General features: G+C 39.9%; 1 protein-coding gene across 2 annotated transcripts in view; it reads right to left on the reverse strand.

The window, feature by feature from the left end:
- sema5ba (sema domain, seven thrombospondin repeats (type 1 and type 1-like), transmembrane domain (TM) and short cytoplasmic domain, (semaphorin) 5Ba) overlaps nucleotides 1–22,348 on the reverse strand; it is a 177,200-nt gene that overhangs the window by 82,130 nt on the left and 72,722 nt on the right. For both annotated transcript variants that reach the window (XM_046054421.1, XM_046054420.1), the window contains exons 3-5: nucleotides 17,859–18,089; nucleotides 3,543–3,642; nucleotides 2,999–3,044 (exon numbers count right to left, since the gene is read on the reverse strand). In XM_046054421.1, coding sequence (XP_045910377.1) covers nucleotides 2,999–3,044; nucleotides 3,543–3,642; nucleotides 17,859–18,042 — 330 coding nt within the window. In that variant the 5' untranslated portion in view covers nucleotides 18,043–18,089. The remainder of the gene's footprint in view (nucleotides 1–2,998; nucleotides 3,045–3,542; nucleotides 3,643–17,858; nucleotides 18,090–22,348) is intronic.

Here is a 22,348-nt window from a genome sequence, read left to right on the forward strand (position 1 = left end):
TATACAACAAAAGAAAGGGAGTATTTTAAGATACCGCCCTCCTCCGTCTCTTTGGACAGATTTCGTTTACTGGCAAATGAGCATGGGGGTACAGACCCTCCTCTCTGCTTCACTGTTGTATTATGTTCTCATTGATTTCAGCCTTGGCATCACGGATGACACCTCCGCGTTGGCCAGAGTGGAAAGGATCTACCTCATTTATCGCTATAGCTCACAATAAGCTGAAGATGTGTGTGTTGGCGTGTGTGTGTGTGTGTGTGTGTGTGTGTGTGTGTTTGTGTGGTTACTGGTTGTATGATCACTGTATTATATATGTGTGTGTGTGTAAGCGTCCTATGTCATAAGGATGTTAAGATTGCTGATGCCTTTTTCAGGACAAAGAGATCTGTGTTATAGAGCTGCAGAGAACAACACCACCAGGGTGAAAACAAATGAAAAGCCTCATAAGTCAACTTCTCTCCTCCAAAACTAGACAACTAGGACATGCAGACAAAAGACGCATTGATACCGGCAGTGACACACGGGTGGCAGCTGTACACATCATGTCATTCACTTGTGGCTGCTGTGAAAGGGGACTTTGTCAGACAAATTCGAGTCTGGTGATGTGCTTTCATACAGTGGGGAAATGTGTAAAATAATTTAACTGATGCTAAAAATAAAATTCTTTAAACTACTCTTGGTTATTTTAAAAAGATTCAGAAAGTTGGAAAAAAAGGTTACATAAGCTTGGGAACAAAAGGCCCATAAACAAAGCTGAAATTGTGGTGTGTGTGATTAGTTAAAGGACTGCACTTGCGGCTTAACATGATTCAACCTATTAACCACAAATCACAGATACTAAATGTTCTTGAAAGCACGCCATACGTTTTTAGATTGATTTCCTACCTCTCCGCTTGTATTTCAGAACACTATCACTACGCACCATCGCAGTGAACATTTAGTCTGCCACACTTTTGTGTTATAATGCCGACGCAGATAAGAACTATTAAAACAGTACGGTTGGGAAAAATGTAGACGATCACAAAAGTACACACGATTTGTAGTTAATGAGCTACAACATGCTAAACCACCATTATGAAAACAGCAAAAGTGGAATTGTTCAGTGACCAAAGATGTATTGCTGCTTTTTTTATTGTGTGTGTATGTGTTATTATGCTTTAAACTTCTGCCCCCTTCAATTACATACATGACATTAAACTTAACAGAATATGCAATTAAATTTGCCTTGCAGCAGTGGAAAACTTTGAAAAAAGAAGATATCCTACAGTCATTTGAAGCATGGAAACTGTGCTCTGTAATCTGGGTTATATAAAGACTGCTTTTCTTTACAGTGACAGTCGTATACCGGTTTAGATTACACAGTCCCATAGAGAGTCGGGGGTTGTCATTTGTGAAGCCTGATGCAACTGTATGGCAACCCAGTACCCCAGAGCTAACACTCCTGGCTATACCAAGCTACTTTACTATAAAAAACTCACATCACCACGGGCCTTTCACAAACACACACACATTACACCAGGAGGCAGAGACACACAGAAATGCAAGTCTCACTCAACTCATTCCTACAGTTTAATTATATCCTCTGTAACATGGAGTAAAAAATATATTTATTTTGATTCTTTCCTCAGCGTGTGCACTCTTCTCCAGAACGTGTATCATTGTCAATAAATATTCTTATCATTAACTTTTATAATGCAGCAGTGGCTTGGCCATATCCCAGATCTGGGAATGTTTTGGGTTTTTTTTACATTTCTAGTTCACAGCAGTTTAGAATATAAAGGAGAATAAGTCTGTAGTTAGATGGTTATCATAGCTCACCAGACACAAAGCATCCCCTACAGAGACTTTGCTGACAGAAAATCAAAGGAAAGAGATGTCACATTATGACAATGTCATTCTAATGTGGCAGGAAGGCACCACAGCAGTTTGCATTTGCTGCAAAAATGTCAATAAAATCAAGGTGCTCAAAAACTGATGCAACTGTCACATACATGTATTGCGACCTGGGTCAGAGTTCAAAGCCACCAAATTAATTTTATGTTGCTGTTGTCTTTTGCTGAATTTTGCCACCTCGTTAAACTGTTAAGCAGTATTGAACTCATGTTAGGTACCCTTTACCCCAAAGAAAATGCTATGCAGATGTAGAGTTTCAATATATATACTACAATTAACAGTAAAACCTTTGAACGATTTTATGATCATCTAAATTTGGTATTCATTCAAAGATTTGTATTTGTCACATGTACACCAAAGGGTGTACAGTAAAATGTATAGTGACAAGCACTACAAGATTGTGCAAAAGACAATAAGTACAAAATACGCAATATAAAAAGAAAATATTTTCTAAATATATGATCAATGTAAAGTGGGCAAACTGAATTTCTTGGTTGTAACTTTGCAATAAACGTTTTGATGAAATCAAATTATGAGATGGGGTCCAACTGACAGGACAGTTGTGAAGAAGCGTTTAATAAATTCTGGGAATTGGATCAAAGCAAAAGTCAACAGGGGGAAGGACTGCTCGCCTGCTGTTTTGATACTCTTAAAGTTTGTCTCATTAACAAAAAACACACTCTTTGTAGTGTGAGAAAACATGTTGGGTTTAAAAGTTAATCGAAGCACTAATATACAGCTGTGGAGGGTTCTTGTAAATGTTTCTGTTAGATTTATGTGATGAGCTGCTCCCAAAGCATCTAATCAGATGATGTTTAAGCCCACCAGAAGTCATCAAGTTATTACAGACTTGTAATGAATGAATGAGATCTTTGGGCCTATGCTTTCTCAGGATCACAGAACACACACACACACACACACACACACACACACACACACACACACACACACACACACACACACACACTTCGTGGTAAGCCGATATTGACAAAATGCATTCCCTAGCCCCTTACCATCAACCTTAACCATCACAACTTCATGCCTAATGAACCCTAAAGCCAAGTCTTGGCCACACAAAATATAAAGAAATAGATATCAGGCCTACCTGTATCAGCGACATGTTACTGAGGTCCAGTCTGAACAGGTAGTTTCTGGATTGGGGAGAGATGAGAAGGAGATATGTGAGTGTGTGCACTATGTAAAACTATAGATTTCTATCTTTTTACAGAAAAGAAAATGTGTTTAATAATGCAAATGTAGTATCAGAGATCACAGACCTTATCAAGTCATTGTTGCTTGATTTATGGAAGTTTGAGTTGTGTGGCAACTAATAGTACATGTACACGAAAACGCATTTGTATGTGCATGTGTTTTTAACAGGGTCAAACCAGGCAAAAGTTGAACTTATGTCAGCTCACAAGAATATTCACACACAGACACACACACACTATTGTGGCATGACGTATTTCTTCCAAATTCATCCCTTCTGCCAAATTTAAACCTTGACTTGGTCCAACGAGGCCCCAGCAGAGCACTTAAGGAGCATCATTATCCAAAAACCACACTATATGAGTGAGTCAGAAAGGGTATCACATTCTTAGTAATGTGCTCTGCGGGGTGAAAAGCTGAATGGATTTACAGTTTCTTACCTGGCACCCACAATAAGCTCATTCCTAGTCAGGTCAAGCGTGAGCTGTGAGTAATCTCTCACGCCGGGGTGGGAGAAAGTGGAAATCCAAGGACTGAGTGCTGAGAGAAACAAAGGGGGAAAAGAGATTAGCAAAAGCGAAATCATGTCATAGTTCATGAGATAAAATCAGTGACATTTATAGACAATACTCATAAAGTATAGTTTACTAATATACACAAAACCCTTTTACAATTGGTATTTTATATATTATTATATACTTATGTAACTTTGTGGGGCAAACAGTGCTGATCAATTTGTTGATAAACAGATAATTAATCAACAGTTAGAATGGTTTAAATCATTTATCAAGCACTGGCTCCAGTTTCTGAAATGGAACAATTTCAAATTTCCCTTTTGGACATCATTGTTGTTGGTTTTTGACTATTGGTCAGACAAAACAAGTCACCCCTGTCCTCTGGGAACTGGTAGTGGTAAAAAGTCCAGTGAGCAGTGCAGGGAAAGCTTCCTGTGCTGTGCTGATGTCTCCTGCAAAGAGGGACAAAGCTGTCCAGGCCAAATCAGGCCACCAATCCTGATCTGACCTGACATTGGGACAAACGCATCTCTGTGTGGTGTGCGAGGCAGAAACATCGGCGCTGTTTGAACCTAGCTTTTACAAATCAAAATTTCAAAGTAGCGGAGCAGAGAGGCCGCCTGGAGGGGAGTTTAATGTCTCGTTGAAAACTGCGGGAAAAGAGCATTTTCTCCTCAATCTTTGTGTGACCCAAAGCATGGCCCTTTAAACTGATTTCTCCATGTGGGAGGTTTGTGCAGCATAAAAGGATTTACCATATTTCCCGTGCTGTACACAGTATCACAGCGGTTAGTGGGAATTGAGATTCCCTTAACCAATTTAAAAAGCTTTGTTAAATAGCTTTGAGAAAAAAGAAAGACATGGCAAAGAATGATCATTCCAATACATTGCATGTCTGTAAATTAATATATACAATAACTTCATAGTTGTAACTTAATCTTTAAAGCCATGGGGTGCCAGTTAGCTCACCGCTAGAGCGTGCACCCCATGTACCCAAGGTAGGCCACAGCAAACCAGGAAATGGCCCTTTGCTGCATGTCAACCACTTACTCTCTCCCACATTTCCTGTCTATTTTAAACTGTTCTATCCTCCAAAAAACATTTAGCTACGCTGCTGATATCTCGGTTCAGTAGGGGAAGCAGTCATCAAACATTTTAAACCTTAAATCTTCTTTTTCCTCACAAATTAAAGTAGCCTGTATAAGCTCGAGGCTACAGGTGCGATACTTCACTGTTTCCACCGTGTTGGAAAAGTCAAAGCGAACAGTGAACAACTCTCCATCATCCAAAGGGATTGGTTTTAGGATTGATGGGACCCATATGGCTCTGTCATCTGCAAACATAACCAGAGATATGCCTGATAAAAAGACAGAAGGCAGCAGCTACAGCACAGTATGGTGCTCTTGATTTAAGATACAGATATGATGCGCACACATGGGAACAGAAATTCATATTTCATATTCACATACTGTAATTAAGGGTAGCAGTATTGACAGGAGACTTCAGTGAAATGAGAATTATCTGCCACAATCTGTTTTTTTGTTCTCCAGATGTTGATTAGGAGCGGGGTAGTTTTCACTGAGCTGCTGTCATACTGAACTTGACTCAAGGTTTTGTAGTTATGACAAGCCATCATTTTTTTAAAATTAAATTCATATTTAAAGAGTGGAATTTTCAAATTCCACTATGATTGTATGTTTAAGACTTATTTTATTCTATATGTTTCTAATTGTCATCAAATCTCATAAAAAAGAGCAAAACAATACGTTAGTCCTAAAAAACAAAAAACCCTTAACCCTAACCCAGCTGACTGTGAACACCTTGGTCCGATGAATTTCATTGTCAGCCCAAATTATATACATAGTGGGATCATCAGTCATAGTGTGTGTCCCTGTCTTATTTGTGGATTATTTAGAAAGTGACATTTCTGTAGGTGACTGGAGGACCCTGGGAAGAACTCAACAAAAGGCTTGTAGTTGGCATTAATGTATCACGTATAATACTATGCAAACCACACATACAGGCATTGATTTTAATTTACAGAAAATAATTACAATCTTAATCATGTTTGCAATTACATATCACAGTTTTTTCAGGCCTCAGTGAAACTGTATCATATGTACAGTATGTAGCGCCAAGCAGCTCAGAAAAAACAACAAAAAAAACCACAACATGCACTGCCAGGAGCGACAAAATGATACATGGTTAATTATATCAACAACAGCTCTAGTCTCACTGGAGAAACATGAACAGAATAATGCAATGATTTTTAATCAACCAGCCAGATCAGTCAAGTAATATAACCTTTAAAAATCAATAATAGACTGTAGAACACTTATATGCACACAGGATTTAATCACTGATAACCTCAGCACACATAACAAATCATTGGATGTCTCAGTTTAATTCTAATACTACGCAAATTCAGCAAGAGGCCATCTCTTACTCTCCCTATAAATATCTATATTACGTATATGCACATAGATTGCAGGATGGGTGTGCAAACCATACAAGGCCGGTGCAAGGAGGCGAGCAGGACCATCTGTACATCACTCTCTGATTAATGGCTGCAGAGGCCAAAGCTGGAGGAGGAGAGGGGATCACCAGGGAGTGTAGTCCATTTTAAGCCTCATAATCTTATGTAAACAGACCTGAAGTTGACCTAAAGAATCCCCCACTATCATGGGTTTGTACAAAGCAGTAGCATGTGCGAACGGAACGTGTACATGGGTGCATGGTGTCCCTGTAAATGTGGACATGATTCTGATACATAGGAACACCTGAAAAGACTATTGGGCATCCAGACACTAAAGTTTTAATGTTCAAGACACAAATGCCGTGCAGTTTCAGTGTCATGAGAATCCAACTTTCACATGAAACTACTAGACAATCAGAGCTTCCCAGTTATAGTACATGTTTGCCTGTAAGAGTTCATACAGTTACACTTGTGTTACTTAACATTGCTTTTGTGTGAAATATTGCAAATACTGTGACATTTTTACAAATCATTCAACAAACCAGAACAAAAAAAGGGCGCATGCTGGCCATTTTTTTTTGAATTGTGAAATCATCTTAATGCATGCTCTGTTCTATGTTCAGCCAGTCAGAGGGCCTCATTATAACCTTAAAGGCTTGTTTTAACAGAGACATCGCATCACCACACTCTAGCTGTTGTTTGTGAGGTGAGGCCAAGTCTTTCTCTCCCCCGTGTCTATACTATTTCTCAAACAAACAAAACAGATACACCAGCATTTAAAACAATTTTGTCGCTATCTGTTAGTGAATTGTCAGTATACTAAAGGCGTCAAAGAAAGCTCTCGTCAGATTGTTGTACAGTGACTGAAACCACTCCTTCCTGTCGAATCTGGGGCGACTGTGCTCATTTTTGCAACACCTCATGCCATGATTGACTAGTTGTGTGATTATCAGGGTTTTATCTTATCTCTCAAACTCTCTTTTTTATCCTTACACAGCTACTTCCATCACTTTACTGTGTACAAAAGAGGACAACACCAGGAATGTCTTCTAGGAGAAACTGTCACCATATATTACTGATTATCGTATTTCACCTCGCTCTATAATGGCAGGCTTTTCATTCCACCTTTGAGTGTGGCCATTTGCAAGAGCTATATAAGTAGTATATGTAAGAGGTATGGCGGTGGTATAGTAGCAGTTGGACAACACTTAGTTCATTTTAGGCAAACTTCACCCTTAAACTGCATTAACCTTGTAAAACTACTAGATGCAGCGGTGAGCAAAATCTGAATTCTACCATCTGCCTTCAACGTTGTTGGGAAACAAAAATATGAATATTGCAATATGCAAATATTAGATAATAGTCATATAATGCATTTTGTGCAGGTATGCTTGTGATTGATGTGATATGTAAATTGGGATGCAACACCTGGGAGGATCCTGATTGGTTACAAGATTACTACACAGCAGAATACTAACTATGTAAAAAGCACATCTCGAACAGGATCTTTAACAGGATAAGTGTTAATATCCGGTCTACTGCGTGTTTGGAAATGCAACTGAAGTCAAAGAAATTTCAAACAATGATAACCGTGGACTAATTAAGGAGCTTTTTCATTCCATTAACACTGTACAGTATGAGTTGTATGATGTGTAAGTATACATAATGCCTGAAGGCTTATCCTGGGTTTTTCCCCTCCATTCCAAAGTCCCATAGTGTTACTAGAAGCTAGAGGTGAAAGCAAAGAGAATATCCATCCATCCATCCATCTTCATCCGCTTATCCGGGATCGGGTTGCGGGGGAGCAAAGAGAATATACAACATGCAAAGTGTTATGGTAAAAATAGAGAACAGAGACAGGACTGTTGCTCAACCTGAGGCAAATCATAGTGCAGTCTGCAGGGGTAAAACATTGCACCCATCCAACTGAACTCAAGGCCCACCCCATCTACGATACATGTACTAAAAATATTCTGGAAAACATCCAGAAATGGAAAATTATGTCATTCAGACCACTGACAGATTATTAAAGTGACTTATTCTCCCCATAAAATAAGACTATTAAAACAGAGCATATGACATGAACCATAAAATAAGAATGTGCAGTGGAGAAATAGATAACAAGAGAATTATTCCCACAGAAGCATTATGCACCTAACAGTAAAAACAGGAGCTGTCTGCGTTCAGTTCAGAGAGTTTAATGTGGGGCGTAAATCACGTGAAATTCGAACTGAGAAGCATTATGCGAATATAAACATTTCTCCATCGTGAATATCTCTTCAAAAGCTTGTAAAAAAAAAAAAAACATGGCCAAATTTGATTCAGTAGCATGCAGGAGAGCTCATGAACCCTGAGCATGTTTACTCTCTTAGAGAAACCTTCGTGACAGTGAGGGGTCTTTCATTGACTGACATTTATCCTCCTGCTTACAAGTGGTTTTCTATGCCCTGCTCACTCCTTGCCTTTATAATTGTCTGGCCTGGTGGTGGGGCAAAGAAAGGACGATAATGCAGGATGAATATGAAAGCCCCCTCCCTCATGGTTGACTCGTGGGCCCCGAGCTGGACTTGATGAATGATTATCGTGTTCTTTTTTTCCCCCTTCTGCAATCAGCAGGCAGATGGATTAATGCATTAGACCGTAGTTGCCAGAGGGATGAGGAGAGGGATGAGGACAGTGGCTGAGACATTCGTCTCAAGCGGACATAAATCATAACTTTTCTATCTCCTTCCATCTAACAGTTTTTAAACATTCAGCTTCCCACACAACCAGCATGTGGGCAGAGTAAAGTAGCACCCCGACTGATCCGAGACACTATTAGACCTAGCCTGGATGAAGAGCAGTCAAAGCTGGAAAATGCCAACATATTATAGAGCTGAGGGAATGAAAGCATAACATATTGTGGAATCCTGTGTCTGCACAAACAAACACACACAGAGAGAACCACACAGCTTGAACCCAATCTGATCCATTTATCACTTAAATCTGATGGAATGAGAATTCTCTCAAGTTGGAGCTCAAGGGACGGGCTATTTGATAAAGATCCAATCGTACCTTCATCTAATCCTTCCAAATTCAAGCCGCTGGGCTCGTCTGCTTGCTAGTCCATCAAACTTTGTCCATCTCTGAACTGGGAGGACGGTGTCAGCCATTAAAGGCATGGTTTAAACTCAAATATAGAGGGATTATTTTGTACTGAAAAGTTTCACAGTACATGTTCCATAATAGGCATACAGTATAAGATGTCTGTTAAGACCAGATGTGTACCATTTGATTCACCATAAAAAAGGTACAAGGTAGAATCAGTGGAGGGCACATATTTGAACTGGAAGGAACACAGTGTAGCACCCTGATAGAGCCATTCAGGCAGCAGAGAAGTAATGCAGGTGTTTTAGCTCTAGTGTCGGTCCTGACCACTTTGGTCCAGACTGATATATCTCAACAACTACTGCATGGATTGCCAAAAAATGTCCTAAAGACATTCCTTGTCCCCATAGGAGGAAACCTAATATCATATTTTTTATCATTAGCATTATAATTAGGCATCTAGTTGATTTCTCCCACAAGAACTGCTCTGTTTAATGAGCTATGAGTGACACATATTGTACTAAAGGTAGTGGTCTATCATCATCTTGCTTCAGGGGCTGGGGGTGGAGGGTGGGTGGTACACAGGAACACAATGTCTTCCTAATGGGAATAAGACTCGCTGAGAAGAGGCTATATTAAAAATGGTTATCTTCAGGGCAATGTAGTTGATCCAATATTGTTAACAAAGCAGGTCACACGAAGACTTGCTGCTATCTGCCATCTGGCAGATGATTCTGTGAATGAAGGATCACCTCCAGTGTCAATTAGCACATATATGATTGTATTCTGAATAAATTTAGCTCAACCCCCAGTGACAAATAACAATTGAGCCCAAATAATGGCCCACGAGTGAATCCATCATGCAATATACAAATTTACATAGAATATCCATTTACTGGAAGCACATTCGTGTGTAAATAAAGCTAAAGCAGCACAATAAATGCCATATTTCTCCATATTTTCTAGTGTTAGTGAAGAATCCAAACTTTTCCTGAAGTGCCAGATCTTTTCACATGCCAGCCTTATCTGGCCAAAATCCCTTGAAATATGTTTTGTTTGGTCTTCTTCATATCACTCTTTGCCTTCCTCGCACTCTAGTCTCCATCTTGTCTTGCCTGTCCCATTCTTCACTATCTCTCCTCTTCTAACTTTAGATTTTCACTGTGGCTGACTTGCAGAGGGTGATAGTTTTAGAGAGGCTGCTGTGCATCAATGGACCACAACTCTCCCTCTATCCCTACGTCCTTTGGTTCCTCCACCGCTCCATCCTCCCCTTCCTCTCCTCCCACTTGACTGTACTCAGATAGAGGGGTCCACAGGTTGCGGGCAGCTCTGAGAGCTGGGGAGACTGGGGACTGAACAGCCACAGGAGGAATGGTGCTGGGGCCAGGAGGCTAATAGCCTCTCAGTCAGCGACCGGTAAAGATGTCTGTCTGCTTCTCACAAAACCAATGGTGAAGCAATACCCAAAGCTAGTGACTATTTTCCAGAGTCCATAGCACTGTTTGTGTTACAGAACTGACAGAAATGTGAGTGTAACTCTGCCTGAGCGTGACAGAGAGACAAAAGTAGGGGTGATATCATAAGAACCATTCAGACATGGTATCTGTTAAATTGCTGGCTTCATCTGTCTGTTAAAGAAATAACCTTTTGGTTTTCAAACATGGGCATCTGTCACGTAAATGTTCAGAAATGGCTTTATTCAAACATGATAGAACTGTTAGGGATAGTGAGTCAGTGTTCCCACGGTATTTGCCGCCTGGTGTGTAAGAGGGAGCAGTGGCACTCATGGAGAAGAGCTGTGATGCTGAAAAATAATATCAATGATGAAGAGCGCTCTCTCTTCGATGGCTTAATTAATGACCTTCATGAGGGCAAGTGCCATTCTCTAACAATTCTTATAGTCTAAGCAGAAGTTGGTATAAATAAAAGCTAAACATTTAGTAAGACCTAATAGTCTAATGATTATTGATTAAGTTATTAAACAATTTCTTATTTATTTATGCATGAGAGAGGTAATTTAAAATATTTATTACAGTGTGTTTAGGACAAGGCAGAAAAAGACGTGCGTTTGACTCTTTAAACCCTAGGCTATTTTTGTTTTTTACTTTGCACTTTGCTGCTCAGAAATGCCATTAATATGATTTATCCTCTATGGACATCAGAGACACTGCTAAAGATAGTATGACCGGATATGGAAATTTGTTCTATCTCAAAAGAAAAGCATGCAAGAAAGGGTTAATATCACTCAATTTTGACAGCCGCAATTACCCCAGGGGAATATCTTGCAGCCACTGCAGCCGGTTTGCAGCTGCTGGATGAACCCATCCACTGCACAAATTCCAAAACCTTTTGCACCTACTAGTCAAAATATGTGAAAATAGGGCCCAGGTTTAAAAAATTTCCTTTAAGGAAATCATACCAGGACCGACCTAGAAAATTTTGGACTCTTGTGAAAAATTCTGGAAGTTTGTGGAAAAGTAACTCGGGGCCTTATTCAAACATGAGAACGACATGTAAAATTTCCAGTGCATTTACACAGTAATGCACATGTCTGAAAGGGGCTATTCAACGGAACAGGAGACACCATAGACACAGAAAAGCAGCGAGAGCAATTTTCCTGCTGCCTCTCTACTTTTAAGTTTAAGTGACAATAAAGCCTTTAAATGTTTTCTATTCGCTGATCCTCTTTGCTATCTCTTGGGCCTGCATCAGATATCCTGACATACCAACAGTGGCTGAGAGGCTGGCCCCAGCAGCATGCTAAACTCAGCTCCATTCAGCTACCTGATTGATGGCTGCAAACACACCACAGCTCTGATAGCACAACTTCAATTAGGCCCACCACTGTAATTATGACTGAGGAGGGAAACTAGGACAGGTGGCAAAGTAAGACAAGAATGTAAAAAAATAAATCAGAAATTCATGGCTTTTTCTTTTAAGTGAACAGTTATGTCTTACTGGGGCATCGCTCTTGCGCTGCTCAAGAGTTCTTCAGATGGCGACACGACGGCTAAACGACAGCATCATTACCCAAACGATGAAAGAGATAGAAGGACTCATACAAAGAGTGCAATACATTTTTTTGGCCTATTATAGAGCATAACAAGAGCAGCTTTAGAGAGAAAAGGTGATGAGAGATGAGGAGAAAGTGAAGAAGGAAGGCAAGAACAAGAATATAACAGAAGGATCAAGGAAAGGAGAAAGTGAATGAACGAGAGAGGAGGGGAGATGAGACAGAGAGGGTTGAAAAAGCCACTGGAAAAGACAAGATAGCAAGGAATTAAACAGGAAATGAGCAAGGACATCAGTTGTTGCTATTCTCCTTTGTCTGTCTTCAGGGTGATTTGAGCAGAGCAGATGACCCAGGCTGTGAAGCCATCTAATCCATCAGACAACTCCTCCTCTTCTATGTGAAGGAGGTAATGAAACCTGAGCCAAAGGTCTTACTATGAACCATTACTTTCCTACAGATACTCCCTTATAAAATATCTTCCTTCCTTGATGGATATTGCTGCACTGGGTATGATGAAGGTGCAGAGTTTATCTATTTATCTTACAAACCAAGCTGACCCTTTACACCCACCCCAAAACCAGTTTGTTAGGTCTTAGATCATAATGCACAACCGACTCTATAAATTCCCAAACCAGACTCCATATCTAGATTCAGAGCGTTCCACTTGCTGCCCTCATGCCATGCTCTTATCAGACCCACAGTCTTATGCTGCGAGCCAGTATCATCCATCTAAATCATGAGCTGGCGGCTTGTACAGTGGGTGCCTGCGGGTGGAAGTTACGTGATTCCAATGCTGTATTCCTGCAATGCATCTGTGGTGTGGTTGACATAAAATGCTGGCACGTCTTCTGGAACAGCAGACATATTTGCTGTTCCAGAAGACGTGCAGTGTTCACGGTGTGTTCTTGGAGATTGGAAACCACCATGCTGTTGAGCCCAAAGTAAAGCTGTTGAAGAAGACCTAAAAAGCCACTGTACACTACCTGCTCAGCACCAAACAGAAGACAGTTAGCAACTAGCTGGTGAACATAATGGAGAATTTCAGTAGCTGAAGAGATAGATATTTCCTTCAGAAGTTGGAAGAGACCAAAAAAAAGAGTTAAAAGAGAGTGAAAATAGGGCCTACATTCACAAAGTGTGCAGCAACATGACTCTAAATGAATGACAATGTTGCTCATATTTGCTGGATGTGTAAATAAGCAACTGTTTGCTAACATGTTAGTCATATGAACTTAAAAGTAGGGCTCCAACTAATGATATTTTTCATAGTCGACTAATCTGTTAATTATTTATTCGATTAGCTGACTAGTCACGATTATTTTTGTCAAACCCTAATCCTAATTAAATCATTTAGCTAATTAAATATCTTTCAAGTGAATAATTGATCTTTAACACACCTAACTAGCTAACATTACCATTAAGTGAACAAGGTTTACTATTTTGAATGAACAATTGTATCAACACCAGGGGAAAAATAGGGAAGAAAACAAGACAGCGTAGGATACTCCTATATGTCACTGATTTACTATTGCACTTAACTTGTTTGCTAACACAACTAAAAGAGCGTTCTCTTAGCCAGCATCATCTTTGAGACTTTATAACAAGATTATTTTGCTTTGTTCCAAAAAAAGGAAGTTAAAAGCAAATCCTTTAACCACACCTGTAACATTACACTAGCAATGTAATGTCTATTTAGAATAATAAAGCAACAGTCTCCTTTCATAATACTTCTGTAGTTTATGTTTTCCAAAGTGCTTATAAGTTTTATGAGCAGAGAATGTGCTACATCACGAGCCAGATGTTTCTTGATATATTTTAAAATGTTAGACCATTAATGTTACTCAGATTGTAAAGACAGAATAATAGCGGTACGAACATTGAAAGTATCTTACAGTTGCTGCTGCAGTGGTCTGAGTAACTGGGACCAAAGAGCGCTTGTGGAGTTTCTCAATCCCGAAAAAGTTTGAGCACATTTTTAATTAGCCATCAACTTTCGTAAAACTGCCAATATTCAACTTCTACACAGTTGATTTCTCTATCTTCAAACCTCTCAAACATGTATTTAGTGATGAATAGGCATACAAAACTTTTAAAAACAAAACTGTTGTTAGCCTCTTTCTACGTTGCTTTCTGCTTCTCACATGAGTGCTGCTTCTTCATGAGTAGTCTTACAGTCAAGCAGTCATGGCAGACAGTGGACAGACACCTGTAGTGCATTGCAGTTACAAATGAACAACCAGAAATGTTCTTAATGAGAAGATTGTTATCTCTTCCTTAAACAGCATCTTTGTAACAATGCGTCGACAATGAAATTTCACGCCAATAAATTTTTATTATTGATGTCGTTGATTACGACGAATAATCGTTGCAGCCCTATTTAAAAGGTGATATATGCCAACATTATGTTCACAATTTGTTTCCTCTGCCCCTTAGTGGCCAAAAAAAGAAAAGAAAATGAAGGTGAACATTGATTCATTCAGTATTACCCAAACTGTCAGTTGTAAACATCCATCATGTTTTACAGAGTGACTCTCTATCATGATATAACAGACCAAATATATAAACTAAGTTGTTTATCACAACAGCAATCATCTGTGCACAGACCTAAAAGAGTTGGTGTACTAGTGAAAGATAAATCTGTCCCAACATATCACAAATTCAAGTCAGGTCAAATGTCCATGGAGCCAAAGCGGAAATACTTAAAGAGGATGGAGATGGGCTTTAATGCAGATAGCATGCTCCAGTGGAGGGGCCGACTCAGGGGTGAGAGGACAACTGATCCCTTCACCCTGCTCAGGAACACATTGCCAGGATTAAATGTTATTGCATCACACACTAACTGACACACACAAAATAAACACTTAGATAGGCTGTTGAACATGCAAACAAAAACAAATTACTTGTCATTATAGGCACATACAGTCAAAGCATGTATACTTTGGTACACACACTGCACACCCATAGTAAAATCTTATTAGTTGGCTCCCTGGTCTCCTCCAGGTAACTGAGGTAGCGCTTCAACAAGCCGCTATAAAACGCTCATCAATCACAGGGGCTAATCTCAGGTTCTTGCTGACACTTTCATTGTGCAGGCCTTTTCTATATGGCTGCCTCCACATAATGCCCTGCTCTGCATGCTTTGACAGGCTAGCAGCCCTGCAGCGCCCTGCCATGAGAGCCATTCTCAAGTGGCAAGCCTTTGAAGTGAAGCACCGGTGGAGCTCAGGCTAATCTGGACATCTGGAGGCCTGTTGGATGAAGCAGGACAGACGCAAAGACTCAGCATATGGGTGAGCTTTGTGGAGAATGGAAATAGCCATTTCACCAGTTCTATAGATTCAATTGAAAGGGGCTCAGGTTTTAAAATGTAAAACTGCTAACGTTATTACACAGAAAGTCCAGCAAAAACCAAATGGCAAAGAGCTGTTTTTGTCCATCTTCAGTTCCATTAGCCAGAGTTCAGACCTACAGCATCAGTGAGCTGGCCCTAGAGCACAGAGGGAGACTTACAAGGGAACAATACTGCAGACCAAAAAAAGAAAAATCAAAAAGACCTGAGGAAGTATCGGCAATACTGTTTGAAGGGGGCAGAGTATATTTCTAATCACAAGAAAACCTTCTGGACACCTCTTCAATTTTTGTGTTTCTGTCCTCGATCCCCACCAGCGATTTTTTGTTCCTCCAATCTTAGTCAACACTCTTGGCAAAAGGAACTCAAACAACCCTATTCAAAAATAAACACAGCAATTTTGTGCGTGTTTACCTTTCATTCTGCCATATCTATCTTTGATTCTGTGCCCCAAACTGTTCTGTTCCATTTCACACCATGAGCAAGACCTTGTTTCTTGGCCCACTGTACAGATAAAAGGGAAAGATAGTGAGCATTTCTACCTTGTTCCCTCTTTCTTTCTGTTGTTCTTTTATTGCGCCATGCTGACCTGCCTGAATGCCAAACTGTGAGGTTTTATTGCAGCTGACAGAGGGATATGTTTATGAACACAGTTTATTTTGATGCTGTGAAAAGTAGCATGTATGCTTTCATCCATAGAAAACACATTTATGGGTACACAGCGTCACATCAAATGACATAAGGCATGTATATCCAGAGAAATGTCCCCCTGAAAATACAAGATGAACTTCATTTAGTACACATAAAGCAGCCACAAACCATTTCGAGAGAGATTTTATACCACAACAGCAATGGTTAAAGGTAGATTGTCTTCTCACCTATTATTACAATTTTATCACACTGTAATGTTGAATTTATTGTGTGGCTTTTTTGGAAATTTAGTCCATCCCTTCTGCTTCCACTTCAGTTACTGATAACCTATATCTTTCAGAGAACCTTTTGGCAACCCTCAGCAATCTTTTCTGCTATAGGGTGTTTAGGTGTAAATTTGGAGCGTGACCACTGAAAAAGCTGAGCCCTTTCTGGCTTCATTATATTATTTTTCACTCAATATACTGTTGAAGCAGAATTTCCTCCTCTCTGTATGATCCAAAGAAGCCCTGGACCTGACACCAAAATCTGACATTTACTCATGATTTGTTTTTTGGACTGTTGAAAAGTTTCAGATATGAAAATCAAACTTCTTTTCCTTGACATAAGGTCATACGAGTACCTCAACATTTAAGGATAATTCTGGTTTAATACACTCTGAATCTTATTTTCATAGTTTCTGTTATGTTATGTACATTGTAACTGCTTATATTGCAACATTGCCAACGATAGCCAACAGTTTATCCAAATGATCTAAACCTGAAATATCAGTAGTATTCCCTCATTGTACAAAACTCTGCATGCAAAACTACAGTATGTAGGTCAAGGTACAAGTATGGTTGGTCAAAGCAGGAAGTCTGTTTATAAAATGTGAATGCTGTTTACAACAAAAACTCTAGGTATTAATTTTACAGTTTCTTATCCAGTGATTTTCAGTGATGTCACTATGATCTACTATGATGTCTGAGTCACACACAAAATAAAAAAAAAAAAGAAATAATACACAGGATTATATAACCATTATGGTGGCAGTCAGTGTACTTAAATGCACTTACATGCATAACCGGCTTTGCAGATTAGAAATCCAGTTTCTGTAAATTGTGGTTAGGTATTATAGAAACCTCGTTAACTCAGTAAGATTTTGGCTAGAGAGCCTAATTTTTCTGCTATATTTACACTTACCCAGATTTCAAACAGGGTTTTTGCAAGAGTGAATGTACATGTCAGAAAAGGTTTTGCAGCAGCAGCAGTTCTACAAGATCAACATCATTACTTAAAGAACTGGGTCCCAGGATCCAAATAATTAAATATTAAGTCCAACTAAAACTGACACATAAACAGCTTCTTTCAGTCATAATAAGTCGGTAACAACAGCTGAAGTGCTCTCTTTGTCACTACAGAACGTGTCACTTTGCTCTCAGTCCAAAAAGGTAATAAATGTAAAATCTTAAAATAAACCACAAATTTTTCAACAGTAGAAAAAAGTAAAGACAAAAAATAAATCTCATTACTACCAAGCTGTGTGCAAATGCAGGTTTTAAAATAGCCTAATCATTACTTGCATTCTCTCAGTAACCTGTTTTCTTGTGTCCCTGTAAACATAGTAAGTATAGCATTATCAGATTCTTTACATAAAACAACAGGTTATCGATGATGTCTGACCTTGGATGGAAACCTTTGGGTGTTCTTTTTTCATGCACTCTGGTTGGGTCAGCGGGTCAAACGGTGACGGGGTTGGGGTTGCCGGGACGGCAGAGTTCTGTGTGCAGACAGTAGGGAGGAGGAGGAGGAGGAGGAAGAGGCCGGCCATAGACGAGGGGGTGGAGTCCTGCGAGGACGCTGTCATGGTGATGACCTCTCCTCTAACTGCCAAGGTGGGCCTCCGGGATACAGCTGGAGAAGAGAAGAGATGACTTCAGCACCTCACCGCAACATTTTTACACTTGGCTATAAAGAAAATAAGCTCTCTCTGAGTCACTTCAAAATCATTTCTTCTCTTCAACTTTTAATTCCTGAGGGCTTCCGACTCTGAATCCAGCATAGAGGAACAGAAAGAGAATGAAAAAAAGTCATGCAAAAGGTATAAATTTTGGTAAAAAGGACATAACCGTGGGATGAAAGCAAGGATGTTAGGTAACTAGAGGGTGGCTGGAAAGACAAGATATAAAGCTGAGCAAACTTAAAATACAGGTTAAAAAAAAGGAGAGCGAGAGAGGTAGAGGGCGTAAAGGACACAGAACGCAAAAACTGCCAAGAAAACTCTTGTGCTTTAGCAATGAGCCATCTCAAAGAAATACCTAACCTCTGACCTCGAGATAATTATTTAAAATGTGCTGTTAAACTTTGGGAGTTAATTTAATGGCTGATTAAAATTAGAAAGTTGAATGCAGTAGTGGACCGCTAAATGAGGCAGAGGTTTCCACAAGTCAATGAAGCAGAAATGAACTCTAAATGAAATTTGTTGCCTGTTGGAGAAAAATGTTTACACAACTGCTTGCTTTGAAACCCACGCATATAAACAAACATGTTCACTGCAAATGTGTGATGCATATCAGCACATGAATAATATCCAGTCATTCTCTGACCTCCATATTCAAGCATTATTTAAGCAGGTCCAGCCAGCTGACAGATAGACACACGAATCCTGAACAAAACACACATAGAGACACTCTCATGCTTCCTGAGTAAATGTAATCCCCTCCAGTCATAACATATGAGTCTACAGTGCTGAGCTGAAACCAGCAGTTCATCATCTCCTGCCCTGCGCTCCTTACGATGTTAGCTTAGCGAGGTGTAATATCATTTAAGTAGATTAAAAACTGAGAGCATCAACTTTCTGCAGCACTTTGGCTGGGTTACATCTCTCTATAGTGTTTTCCTCACTAATGCTTCAATCAATAACAAATTATTAGCTTGGTTGAATTGCAAATCAACCATATTGCCCTGCAATCAATTATCCCTCTCACTACAGCTGGTAACTAATTAGGCAAATGCACAGAGTGCCCATGTTTGTCATTACAAAACAGTGGAGTCAACAGGCCCCCAGCTACTGCCAACAAACACACTGTTGATGAAACAGGTGGTAGTATTCAAACTACTCTGCACTGGACTTCACTCAGCCAGGCTGGATGTGTTACAGGTTTTTGGGCTCAGTCTTAGGCCACATTCACAATAAAAAAATAAAAATCCAAAGATTTTCATTGGTGTGTTGCTGTAGGCATAGGTGAATGACATACATGCTCCATATCCATCCATGCTCACACACAGGCTTCTTGTTGTGTCCTTGAATAGTTTAAGGCCGCTTGTGTTTGACCCATACTCTAAACCTGGTACTGATCATTCTAATGTCATATGTCAGATCAGGCATTTTAAGGCATCATCAGGTTATCTCCACACTAATAAAGATACATTTAAGTATTGTGCTTCTGTTTTGATCATGCGCGTACAGTACGTCTTTAATTTATTTTAACTTGCACTCCAGACTTAAATGTCATAATAATAGGGGGGGGGGCAAGCCTCTACAGATCACACAGGCCACTTGATATAACAAGTTTATGCCACTCCTGCAGGCATATGTCTAATTTTCAAAGAGTTCTTTGTGGTTTACAGAGCAAACACGAATGTTGGAGTGTGCCATCAAGCTGAGAAAAAAATGCATGATGCCATTGTGACGTCTACATGGTCTCCTCCTCATGCCTCTGACTCTACCCCTTCCTAGTTTTTATGTATGTTTCCAAGTTTTATTTCTTTGTTTTTCAAGACCCAGTGGTTCTAAATCGTATATATTATATTTTCCCATCTTTACCTGCTTTACCAACATTTGATTAGCTGAATTAGCTAAATCACTGTATGTTCCAGCTTTTGATTGGGTAATGATTGAGATAATTATGTATGGCTTGAGAAGGAGGAGATGACCTCTGCAGTGTCCAGCGGTCCCATAGCACCACGATTAACAACCACTGTTGTAGACCCAGTGGTACAGCACTTGTCTATTAGGTTCCCTTCATAATACTCCGGCTTCAGCGTGTCACCTGACCACCCATGTGACCTTCTACATGCATGTTCTTTACCATTTAGTCATTAGGTTCTTTAAGGTCTCTGTGTGTAACAGTGTGATCTCTGAGATCACATGACTCAAAAGTCAAGCACAGTTTTCTCTGTCTAGACCGCACTCGGTCTGGTTTCTATCAGCTGGACAGAACTGAAACACTACAATTGAACGCAAATGACAGTAAGTGCATTGCGTTGCGCATATTCTTAATAATATTCAACCTTCATTTAGGCTTTATTACTATATTATTACTCAGTATTGACTCTTGTCTTAATTTTGATTTACTTGCCAGAAAGTTCTTTAGTCTTTTTTATATTTAAATAGCACAGAGACCTACTTCAAAAAGTACTAAAACTAAGTACAAGAAGTGCAAGTATATGTTCCCAATTTTAGCATCTCCTGATTGTCCATCCATCCATCGTCAACCACTTATCCTGCGTACAGGATCATGGGGGGCTGGAGCCAATCCCAGCTGACATCGGGCGAAAGGCGGGGTACACCCTGGACAGGTCGCCAGTCCATCGCCACACATAGACAAATAACCACTCATGCCTAAGGACAATTTAGGGTCACCAATCAACCAATCAACCTAGGCCGCATGTCTTTGGATTTGAAATTAGTGTATCCATTCTTTAAAAATGAAGGCACATTATCACATTGATCAAAAAGTCAGAAAGTCCTGTAAGCCTAGTATTGCCACAAAGCAGAATAATACAACCAGAAACATTAAAGAGAGTGCTAACTCGGTATAAATGGTATAGAAAATCATTCCTTCCACAGACTCACTACATTCATGTATAATTTTTTGACGTTATCATTTTGATTAGATACCTGACAGTAGAGTGTGACATGAAACATATGGAGGCTGACATACGATTAAGGTTCCTGGGTGAACATTACGCTTACAGGGTATGAATTTTCCCCAGTAGGACACCACCATTTCTTTATGTCTGTCATCTGTAGGAGTGGAGTTGGCAGGTGCTTAATTCACATTATATCACTGAGTCCTGAAAGTCCTGAAAGTCAAAGGCTGACTCTACAAATCCTCTCATTAGTCTAAAAGCTGGACTGAGAGCAGGCAGGGCAGGAGATCATGACAGATGACCAGAACTCTGCTGTAAGTTAGACTTTGGTGGATGAGTTATCTTGGCATGGACACACAGAGGAAACCTACTGTCAGCAGCAGGATGAGGTTAGGTGCGTGGATGTCAAAAATGTCTGTAGAAAGTCATGTCATACACTCAAGCAAACCCAGATGCGCGCACGCACACACACACACACACACACACACACACACACACACACACACACAGCTCTGAAAAGTGGCAAAATCCAGCCATGGACAGCTGGCCACACTCCACCTTGGGTCACAGCAAGTGGGCAGAACTGACACATGCTGTCTGCCAACATCCTCTCCTAAGTGTGTGTGTGTGTGTGTGTGTGTATGTGTGTATTTACACCAGGCTCTTCAAGGCCACTCCAAAGAGGCCCGATAGAGTCCATCCAATTTCCTATCCTGCTGTGTTCTGGATTAGCAACATCTTTGTCAGGAAGGAACTGAGACAATCCATACCATTGGGTGAGCTGTCTCCATAAACACACACATGCAGGCATACACACAGCTTTTAAAAAGACTCATTGAGCCACTGTTTACCCATCAGTCAGTCATTCAGACATTCTGTTGAGCACCCTGAGTCCATTAAAGGTACACTACATGCTGAGGACTTACAGGGTTCTTGTGTGGATTGGACTAATAGATGTCCAGGCACGTCTCTTTGTCAATATATTTGTAATCGCTGAAGAGTGAGGCTTACTGCCTTAAAGGGAAAGTTTGGTATTTTTCAACATGTACCCTGTTTTCCCATGTTTTTGATGTCTAAGTGACTAATAGGGACAACAATTTTTGAGTACTGTGCGAGAGCTGGCAGAGGCGAAACAAGCTGCAACATAATCGTTATGGAGATAGCCCACCGTCACAGTACGTCCACTAAAAGTGCTTGTTTTTTATTTCTGTTCTACTTCTGCCATGATCCGTTAGTTTGCTGTGTGACTGAATCTGGCATTTTAAAACACCAAAGTCACACAATAACACAAACAAACA

Source organism: Micropterus dolomieu, linkage group LG07 (assembly GCF_021292245.1).
Source record: "Micropterus dolomieu isolate WLL.071019.BEF.003 ecotype Adirondacks linkage group LG07, ASM2129224v1, whole genome shotgun sequence".
NCBI lineage: Eukaryota > Metazoa > Chordata > Actinopteri > Centrarchiformes > Centrarchidae > Micropterus > Micropterus dolomieu.